At 42.3% G+C, this 10,980-nt stretch overlaps 1 protein-coding gene across 1 annotated transcript; it reads right to left on the bottom strand.

Annotated features, from left to right (window-relative positions):
- Window positions 1-5,842: 5,842 nt before the first annotated feature.
- Window positions 5,843-10,304, bottom strand: LOC115135249 (tumor-associated calcium signal transducer 2). The gene is made up of 7 exons (XM_029669736.2): window positions 10,027-10,304; window positions 9,440-9,541; window positions 7,451-7,709; window positions 7,135-7,200; window positions 6,883-7,045; window positions 6,493-6,732; window positions 5,843-6,310 (listed from the first exon to the last, which is right to left on the bottom strand). The coding sequence occupies exons 1-7, from the start codon at window positions 10,082-10,084 to the stop codon at window positions 6,287-6,289; spliced, it is 912 nt and encodes a 303-aa protein (XP_029525596.1). The 5' UTR covers window positions 10,085-10,304; the 3' UTR covers window positions 5,843-6,286.
- Between the last annotated feature and the right edge of the window lie 676 nt (window positions 10,305-10,980).

A 10,980-nucleotide genomic window follows, 5' to 3' on the forward strand; every position in this document is an offset into this window, starting at 1 on the left:
GAGAGGCACTTTGTGTTGCTTAGGAGAGGAGGAAAACAGTAGAAGGAAGACGAGTTTGAATGGGAAACATAGGGAAAACAATTTGTCATGACTATTGAAAATAGCAATTATTAATTTTTAAGGCTATATTTCTGTAGTATTTTAGTTTTTGTTTTAAGGAGTAAGAGAAATTCCAGTGAGAAAGGAAATCCTGTCAATAAGTAATGTACCAAATGCATGATTATAACACTTAGACAGGTGTCCAATTCATTGGTTAATCGATGTTGACACCTGGAAACATCCAAAAATGCGAATTATTTGTAGCCATACTGCTAGTAAAAGAAGAATCTCCAGAACCAAACACCAAACCCAACAATGTGAGAAAGCTGAGACAGGTTTTCAATAGTTAGCTTCTGGTGTTCATAATGTGGAAATGATCTCTTGCCCTGCACCTTTCAAATGCAACAATCGTAACCCTTGTCAATTTGGCTAATAATCTCTCTCTCAGATGTAGATATACTATTCAAATCAGATGTTATTTGTCACATGCGATGAATACAACAGGTGTACTAGATCTTACAGTGAAATGCTTACTTACCCACAATCCAGTTTTAAGAAAAGTACAAAAATATAAATAAATGAACAAATAATTAAAGTGCAGCAGTAAAATAATAACGAGGCTATTTACAGGGGGTGCTGGTACCGAGTCAAGGTGCGGGGGGACTGGTTAGTTGCGGTAATTGAGGTAATATATACATGTGGGTAGAGTTATTAAAGTGACTATGCATATATAATAGAGAGTAACAGCAGCGTAAAGGGGGGGTGGGGCAGGCAATGCAAATAGCCTGGGTAGCCATTTGATTGGATGTTCAGGAGTCTTATGGCTTGGGGGTAGAAGCTGTTTAGAAGCCTCTTGGACCTAGACTTGGCATTCCGGTACTGCTTGCCATGCGGTTGCAGAGAGAACAGTGTATGACATGGGTGGCTGGAGTCTTTGACAACTTTTAGGGCCTTCCTCTGACACCACCTGGTATAGAGGTCCTGGAAGGCAAAAAACTTGGCCCCAGTGATGTGCTGCAACCCGTCAGGATGGTGCAGCTGTAGAACCTTTTGAGGATCTGAGGACCCATGCCAAATCTTTTCGGTCTCCTGAGGGGGAATAGGTTGTGTCGTGCTCTCTTCGCAACTGTCTTGGTGTGCTTGGACCATGTTAGTTTTAGTGATGTGGAAGCCAAGGAACTTGAAGCTCTCAACCTGCTCCACTACAGCCCCTTCGATGAGAATGGGGGTGTGCTCGGTCCTCCTTTTCCTGTAGTCCACAATAATTTCCTTTGTCTTGATCACATTGAGGGAGAGGTTGTTGTCCTTGCACCACACGATCAGGTCTCTGACCTCCTCCCTATAGGCTGTCTCGTCGTTGTCGGTGATCAGGCCTACCACTGTTGTGTCATCGGCAAACTTAATGATGGTATTGGAGTCATGCCTGGCTGTGCAGGGAGTACAGGTGGGGACTGAGCACGCACCCCTGAGGGGCCCCTGTGTTGAGGATCAGCGTGGCGGATGTGTTGTTATCTACCCTTACCACCTGGGGGCGGCCCATCAGGAAGTCCAGGATGCAGAGGGAGGTGTTTAGTCCCAGGGGCTGCGGTCCAAACACTTAAAAGACACACCCTCGTCCACTTACCCTCGCCTTATTCCCTTGGGGGAATCCCCGTCGCCATCTTGGAGGGCGGTCCAAATGATTAGCCATGATTAGCCCTCGTTTTTAGTCGGCTTTGCTCGTGTAGAATTATATTCGCTCTGGGGCCTGAAACTACCCATCGCGACGATCGTACATCTGCTAAGAAAAGTCTGCGAAAACTTAAAAACATCAATGGAGAAGTCAACATACAAGTGTAAGTAAAAATGAATGCAAGTAAGTTCGAAATTGTGCTACTAATGCACATGATGGCACAAACACATCTCGTAAAAAGAAAATATGTTTTTGTTAGTCATCTTTTGGAAATGGTAGAAATAAAAAAAAATCCTTCAGAAGTTGGCTAGGCGAGCTGACCTTAGTTAGATAATTAATTTGCTAGCAATCATACAGTAGGGATATCTTAATAATGATATATTTAATATAAATAGACATGCACTCATAATTGACTGTAGCGCATATAAAGCACCCACAAGCTACCGATGGCTGAAAACACAACGCGAGATGAACGAGTGACGAATATCCAACCAAGGGTGGTCCATTTAAATATCATTCCTTCCTCCCTCGCCCTGCAAGTGTATACTCGTCATGATACGACATCAGAAGTGTCCACTTAATTTGTGGGCTGAAGGGATAAGTCGTTTAAGTGTTTGCACCGCAGACCGGGTCCTGAGTTTTTAGGACACCATGGTGCATAGAGAGACTGGTTACCTACAATTCTACTGATGTGCTATGACCTTAAGGTGTTTGACTTGACATTCTGACACCAACAGCTCTGATAAGAGAGCAGTAAATACAGTTTACCATCCTGAGATGGCATGCCTCACACAAACTCAGTCCACCTCTTGGTTAGGAATAGCATAGAGAATTATGTGGACCTAAACTTAACAAACAGGGCTGATGTGATGCCAAACAGTTTCAGAGCCGAGGTTGACTAACCACATCCATTTTATCCAGAGCAATAAGGGTTAAATGCCTTGCTCAAGATCAGACAGATTTTTTTTTTACCTATTCGGCTTGGGGATTCGAACCAGCAGCCTTTCCGTTACTAGCCCAATGCGCTTAACCGCTAAGCTACCGAGTGCCCCATGAAACAGGTGGTGTCATATCTACACATAGGCCATTCTCAATAGACTGGCATGAAAATACATTCTCAATTTAAAGCAATTTATGTTCATATTAACACAAGCTCAGAGATAATAGATCTTTCATAAACAATTCACATTCAAGCATTCATGGTCATAGCTCATCTGTATGTATTGAATATACCTGGAAAAAATACAGGCATACTTTCAAAAGCCCCCACAAAAAGTATCCATGATCCCATGATAGTAAGGTCTATAGAGACCAGACACTCAGTGGCATTTCTAACAGAGTATAAACAGATACTGAACGTGTGACTCACATGGAGCAGAGACCAGAGGTGACCACGCCCTATTGAGTCTTTTCACCTGGGGAGAATAACAAAACTGTCTCTGAATGTAAACAAAGTGAAATCAAACCATAGTTGACTTTTCTACTGGATTGACTGACATACTCGGGACTTGTGGGCAGTGGGGTCAGAAAGAGAAATACGGGCACTACAGAGAAACTATAGAGAAGATGGAAGCCATTTCCACATAACATGGATTAACAGTCCTATTTGGCAACATATCAAAATACACACCCAGACAATTAGTTTGTACAGTGTTCAAACATGTCTGAAGTACACAATGTGTGTGAACATGCTCAGTGGTTCCCGTTTCTTCACTGCCTGAGCTCAGCTGGGATCAAGTCAGAGATGTGTAAATGGGCATGGCTGAGGTTCAGTGAAGTGCCATGACCAATACTAGCCATACTATTATGTTTAGGGGTAACAATGTTTACATATACTTAATAATATAAATGCCTACATGCAACAATTTCTACGATTTTAGTGAGTTACAGTTCATATAAGGAAAAAAGTCAAATTAAATAAATTAAGCCTTTATCTATGGATTTCACATGATGGGAATACAGATATGCATCTGTTGGTCACAGATACCTTAAAATAAATGGACCTCATGATCTCGTCATGGTAGTTCAGTGCATTCAAATTGCCATCGATAAAATGCAATTGTGTTTGAAGCTTGTCTGCCCATACCATAACTCCACCGCGGGCAACTCTGTTCAAAATGTTGACATCAGCAAACCGCTCACACCCATGAAGCTACACACAAGGTCTGTGGTTGTGAGGCCGGTTGGACATACTGCCAAATTCTCTAAAATGGTGGCTTACGGAAGAGAAATGAACATCAATTCTCTGGCAACAGCCCTGGTGGAAATTCCTGTAGTCAGCATACCAATTGCATGCTCCCTTAACTTGAGACATTGTGGCATTGTGTTGTGACAATTGTATATTTGATCAAATAGAAGTTTCGTAATATTTAGCTTGTGTACTGATACAGGACACTCGACATCCTGGCAACTTTGAAAAGATTAGAGTTGTCGAGATGCCTATGCATATTCACGTGGCCAGTAGCTCTCCACTGAATACAGGCAGCTAACACCCCTCAAATATTTCAACAAGATGTATCCACCAATCCAAAGAGGAATAGGCAGGCGCTTGACAGCCCGCCATTCTGCTCTGGACAACAAATCCCTATTGATAGGGTGGCGACAGACAGCATTAAATACAGTTGAAGTCGGAAGTTTACACACTTAGGTTGGAGTCATTAAAACTCGTTTTCAACCACTCAAGTTTTGTTAAATTATAGTTTTGGAAAGTTGGGTAGGACATCTACTTTGTGCATAAGTCATTTTTCCAACAATTGTTGAGTATTTCACTATGACAATTCCAGTGGGTTAGAAGTTTACATACACTAAGTTGACTGTGCCTTAAACTGCTTGGATAATTCCAGAAAATTATATCATGGCTTTAGAAGCTTCTGATAAGGCTAATTAACATAATTTGAGTCAATTGGAGATGTACCTGATGTTTTTCAAGGCCTACCTTCAAACCCAGTGCCTCTTTGCGTGACATCGGAAATCAATAGAAATCAGCTTACTTCTAAAAAAATAAAACGTATACCACGTTAATCTGTGCAAACAATAGGTACGCAAGTATAAACACCATGGGACCACGCAACCGTTATACCGCTCAGGAAGGAGACACGTTCTCTCTCCTAGAGAGGAAAGTACTTGTGTGGAGTGTAAATCACTCCCAGAACAGCAAAGGACCTTGTGAAAATGGAGGAAACCGGTACAAAAGTATCTATAGTGACATAACCTGAAAGACCGCTCAGGAAGGAAGCCACTGCTCCAAAACCACCATAAATTTGACTACGGTTTGCAACTGCACATGGGGACAAAGATTGTACCTTTCGGGCAATATGTTCTCTAGTCTGATGAAACAAAAAAAAACTAACGGTTTGGCCATTGTTACGTTGAGGAAAAGGGGGAAGCTTGCAAGCCGAAGAACACCATCCCCAACCGTGACGCACGGGGTGGCAGCATCATGTTGTGAGGGTGCTTTGCTGCAGGAGGGACTGGTGCACTTCACAAAATAGATGGCATCATGAAGGATAATATATTGGTCGCAAATGGACAATGACCCCAAGCAGAATTCCGAAGTTGTGGGAAAACAACTTAAGGATAAAAGTCAAGGTATTGGAGTGGCACTCAAAGCCCTAACCTCAAGCCCATAGAAAAGGTGTGGACAGAACTGAAACGCATGTGCGAGAATGAAGACCTACAAATCTGACTCATGTACACCAGCGCTGTCAGGAGGAATGGGCCAAAATTCCCCCAACTTATTGTGGGAAGGCTACCTGAAACATTTGACCCAAGTTATAACAATGTAAAGGCAATGCTACCAAATACCATTTGAGTGCATGTAAACTTCTGACCCACTGGGAATGTGATGAAAGAAATAACTATATTATTCTGACATTTCACATTCTTAAAATAAAGTGGTGATCGGACTCAAGACAGGGTATTTTTACTAGGATTAAAATGTCAGGAATTGTGAAAAACATAGTTTAAAATGCATTTGGCTAAGGTGTCTAAACACCACACACCTCTAATCTGACTCTGCACAGTAATTTTCCATTGAGACACCTTACAAAAAGTAGTACCTGGCTCAAATGCTGAATCACTTGGCTTAGAAGAAAAGCAATTGACAATTTTTTTTTTTTTTAACAAATAGGATACATTTTAAAAATCCATACTTTATTAAAAAAAGATCAAAAACACAAAGTTCATATGAAACCATACAACCTGCCGGTTCTGTTCTACCTGATACTAAAATTGCACCTACCTGGTGCCCCAGGTCTAAAGAAGTCCCTGACTAGTGTGGAACATTTTATTATTAAAGTGGAATTGGCATCGATGTCCAGAGTCAAGTTTGCGGGATCTACAGCATTCAAATATCTTCATTTAAATCAAAAGGTTACACGTTTAAATCAACAGCTCATAATTAAAAATGCTGGGTAGTAGTAATAGTGCTAAATAGATTTGACCAATTCTTTACAAAACGGCATCCCTCAAGTAACAATATTAAACAGCACAATTGCAAACAGAATGTTATATAAAAAGGCACTATACAAGGTGTTAATATTTCAGCGTAGAACCAGCTCTGTGGTTAATATTTGTCTACATGGCCTCCATCTCTCTGGGCTGAAAGACACAAGCAACAAAACATCAGGCATCAGGGGGCAATTGGTTTTTTCCCAACAGGTTAGTTAGTACGGTTTTGATGATCCTAAACTAGTAATGATAGAGGGTTGCATTAATAAAACCATGACCACTTTACACATTTCAAGCGCTTAAAAATCAATGAGACCTATTGGACCACTCACCTCTGCTTTGCTGTACCCCCGCTCTCGCCTCCTCGCAAGGTAGAGGACCAGCAGTCCGGCGGCCACGGCCAGGATGACCACCACGATGACGGCGATGACGCCCCCGGTCAGCCTCTTCATGGTGAAGGTGGGGCCCTCCTCGTCTACATAGTACACCAAGATATCCTCCATCTCCAGCTTCTGACCGTCCACACTGGGTTCAAACTTAGCCTGGTCCTTGAACAGTGGCAGCACCTTAACCTGGGAATAACATGGAATATTCACAGGTTAATCTGGGTTTTGACAGTTTATTTTAACTGGGAAGTCCCATTGAGGTCAGAAGGCATCTTCCCAACCTTGATCTTTGTTACTTTAGTGAATTTCCCAAAGCAAAGAGAGGTCATGGCTTACGTCTTTCTCCATGTAGTAAGCCATACGAGACAGGTCGGCCTTGCGGTCTCCCTTCTCCTTCTTGATATCGACAACGATCAGGCGAGCCTCAGGGTCGTACTCTACCTCCTTCACAAAGGTCTTGTCAAAGCTGTAACGGTTCTGGATGGCAGTTGCTATGGCACTGCATTAGGACAAAAGTTCAGTTATTCCACGCAGCAACAATTTACAAGTGCTGTAATATTAATTCTAGAAAAATAGAGAACTACTTACGCCTGCAACTTAGCAGCATCCACAGCGTTGTTCACTGGCTTGTGCTTGAGCTCCAGGCGAACCCAACTAGGAGAAAGGGACAGGGGGTAGATTATGTTTTAAATACCTGGTACAATGGCCTAGTCATCAGAATTGAGATGAAGCCTATCACTCTTTGGCATCTCTACCCTTCATATCTCAACTTACTCATCCTGCATGTATGGTTCACATGTGTAGTATAGGCTGTACGGCAAGGCCAAAAACACACCTCGCATGAATGATGCTAACCCTTTATTCTAAAATGCATGAGGAATGACAATACACGATAGGCACTTACTAGGTCTCCACCAACTTCTCACACCGAAGGCTCTCGTCTCCTTTGTCGGTTCTGCGCACGCCAGCACTGTTGACACACCAACACTCCTTAGTGTTATTGCACTGCTTGGCCCGGAAGGCACCAGTGGTCTCACAGTCTGGGTCGTAGATGCCATCGTTGTCCACAAAGGCGGTCTCGACTGGCTTTCCTCCGGTACGAGTGGACAGGCCTTTCCTAGCACGGTACATCTCTGCCTTCATCAGGAAGCATTTGGGGACCACTGACAGGAGAGGGATAATAAATATTGAAAATAGCACCATCCAGGGACTGACACTTTCCTACCCATGAACACAGACTGTCGTTGCAGTATTCGAAACAGGAAGTATATAAAAATGTCCAATGCAGTCATAGCCATAAATTATTTGATATTGCTAACAAGTGTCTTCAATTAAATGGTTAAAAGAAACAAAAAGATTCTTAGGAAAGAGCAATTTCTCAAGCAAGAATATAGCTACAACAGTCTGGGAGTGGTGAAAACTGAAAAGTCTTTATTGGCAGAGGTCTTGAAAGCAGGAATCGTTTGAAGACGGCGGGGGGAAAGGGAGGTGGTTTGTCAAATGGTGGAAAGTGTAAGCCGCACACTGGCTCGAGGTCAGAGGTCAAATTAAAGTGAATAAGGGTAAATTATCAGAGGTGGCGGGTGTGGTGAAGTTCTCAGAGCCCGAGGCTTGCACTGATAAAGATAAAGATTAGTGACAGTAGGAGTGACGTTTTGAGAAAGTGGACACCTGCCTTTAAGCTGATCCACATGTGGTTTCAGGGTAGCTGGAAATGAGTCGGTGCTGTGAATTCTGAAGGTAACCTGAAGTGGTCTTGTGATAGTTGCTTGTGTTTCTGCCCGTCAGAGGGAATGGTTACTGCAGTTGACACGATTGATTACTGGTGCAGCCATAAAATGTAAGTGGACCAACTGAAGGAGAATATTCCCAGTGTTTGTGATGCTCGTCGTTTGGTGCGATGCAGACTGGGTGGCGTGAGCAGTGAAACGGAAGTCTGTTGGATCTTTTGAGTGTTGATGTTGAGTTATTGCCTGACAAAGTGATGCAAGGATATTCCAGTTATCCCATACAAGCTTTTGTGCCAAATCCATTACGTTGTTACAGGTGTCAAGGGGGAGGGATCCAGAGAGGATTTGTGAGTAAATCTGTGCCAGTACAGAAGGATACGCTTCAGTAAGATTTGCTTTTTAGCATTCAAAGCAATGGTTATCAACTGTACCACAGGGATGGGACGTAAGTCGTAGAAAATGTAGGTTGTGGTAGCCGCTGCAGAGAAGTATTTGGGTGTACGAGATTTGAGGTGAAATCTAAATTTGTCACGTGCCGAATACAACAGCTGTAGTAGACCTTAGTGAAATGCTTACAAGCCCTTAACCAACAATGCAGTTGAGAAAAGACCCCCCCCCCCCCCAAAAAAAAAGAGATAAGAACAAAGAGCAGCAGTAAACAGCGGGCTATATACAGGGGGTACCGGTGTCGAGGTAATACATACATGTAGGTAGAGTTAGTGACTGCATATGCAAATAGATCAGAAGAGTTAGTGTGTGTTGGTGTCTCATCCTTCCAGGCCATTGGCCTGAGCTGGACCAGACAGGTTCAAAATAGTGGAATAGGGTGGTGGGTTATTAATGTGTAGGGTCAGATGGCAGGGTATCCCCCTTTTCTCCAAACAAAGTAGAAAATAGTAATCACCTAGTAGGTGGCAGTAATGCAACATTTATTGGATGCCAGCCACAGTAAAACAGCAAAGAGGTTTGGAACTTATTGGTCAATTAATAAATAAATGTACTGCCCGGCAGGCCAAAACAGGCTGAATTCTCAGGCCATCTTGTCAAACATCTCTTACAAAGGGCATTATAGAAAGAATTCGAGAGAAAAATCATGTTTGACTGCACCTTTGAAAAGTTCAAAATATTAGATGAACGTGGCCTGTTATTAATGAGGTACTTACAGTTGGAGCAGTTCAGGTTCTGCATCTCACCAGTTCCCACCAGAACGCCACACTGACAAGGGGTGCCATCACATGTAGCCCACTTAAAACTCTCACATGTGCCTGTGGAAGACAAATTAAACCGGTCAAGTCTACATGAGGCTAACCGGTCAAGTAATTGACCTGTCTGCTAGAAAATAGCCATTATATGCTAGAACGAAGTGACAAAGGAATCCCCATGGAGGGTGTAATTAAGCCTACCGGTAGAGAACTCGAACCGGTTACACAACAGACCGCTCTTTGCGCACCGAAACTGATGGTTTGAGTGTAACTAAAATTCATACAATTACGTCATTGTAATATTTAAGCAAACGGTGTTATACCGAAAAGCTTGATTAGACCTGGCTGTCTATATGTAGGCAGTTCAAGAGCAGAGGGCAATACAATTACCCACGCAATTTATACATTTTAGCCAACAGCCTCAAAATTTTGAAAGTTGGCTAGAGGTCAGGGCTACCGTAAACATTACTATATGTATCTGTTAGAAAACAAAATGATTAGAATACATTTACCTTGTTAAAAATGCCTATTTTAAAAAAGCAACTTACATTGAGCTGATGCACCCACTGCGAAAGTCGCAAGAAGAAGTGCAATCCAAATCTTCATAGTTGAATTTGAGAAAAAAAAATGGAGTAAACACCTGAACGACACAAGCGTACTCTCTTCCTCACAGCTACTGCTCGTTCAACCAGTTTACACACTCCAATGATTCCTAGTTCACCAAACGAGGAACGGTATGTCTGCGTAGCACCTGTTTAACCGCTTTCTGCAACAACGTTGTAACGTCTATTTCTATATGATGCTGTAGTTAAGAATCGTTTGATTTATAAGAAAGGTCAGTCTCATGACGTCAGCTAATTTACATAATGGGAAAGGGGTGTATGGGGTATTACCTGGCTCACCTTTTTTTTCCGTCTTGACCATATTAGGAATCAATCTCTCTCTCCCAACCCCTCTCTCTCTCTATCTGTGTGTGTGTGAGAGAGAACGAGAGAGAGAACGAGAGAGAGAACGAGAGAGAGAACGAGAGAGAGAACGAGAGAGAGAACGAGAGAGAGAACGAGAGAGAACAACATGAGTCAAGGGGGAGGGATCTTGAGAGGATTCATGAGAGTAGATCTGTGCCAGTACAGAGGGATATGCCAACAAGTGTTACATGTTTCAGTAATATCGGCATTTTAGCATTCATAGCAATGGTTAGCAACTACCACAGGGATGGAATGTAAGTCGCAAAAAATAGGTTTTTGTGGCAGAATATATATATATATAATCAAACTAATAGCAATGAAAAATAAATGAGGTAATTAGAATATCTAGGCTTTATTGGTAAACTGTTTTGAGAAAATAATCAAGATTTGTAAAAAAAAAGAAGCATACATTTATTTCCCAATGCTCATCCCCTGCTGTTCTCTTCTACACACGCCTTGCAAAATACCAGCTGTACAAGAAGTTTTCAAACTGCAGGCTTCATTGTTGATATATATCATTAGATTCAGTATCAT

This window comes from Oncorhynchus nerka, linkage group LG10 (assembly GCF_034236695.1).
Source record: "Oncorhynchus nerka isolate Pitt River linkage group LG10, Oner_Uvic_2.0, whole genome shotgun sequence".
NCBI classification, from domain to species: domain Eukaryota; kingdom Metazoa; phylum Chordata; class Actinopteri; order Salmoniformes; family Salmonidae; genus Oncorhynchus; species Oncorhynchus nerka.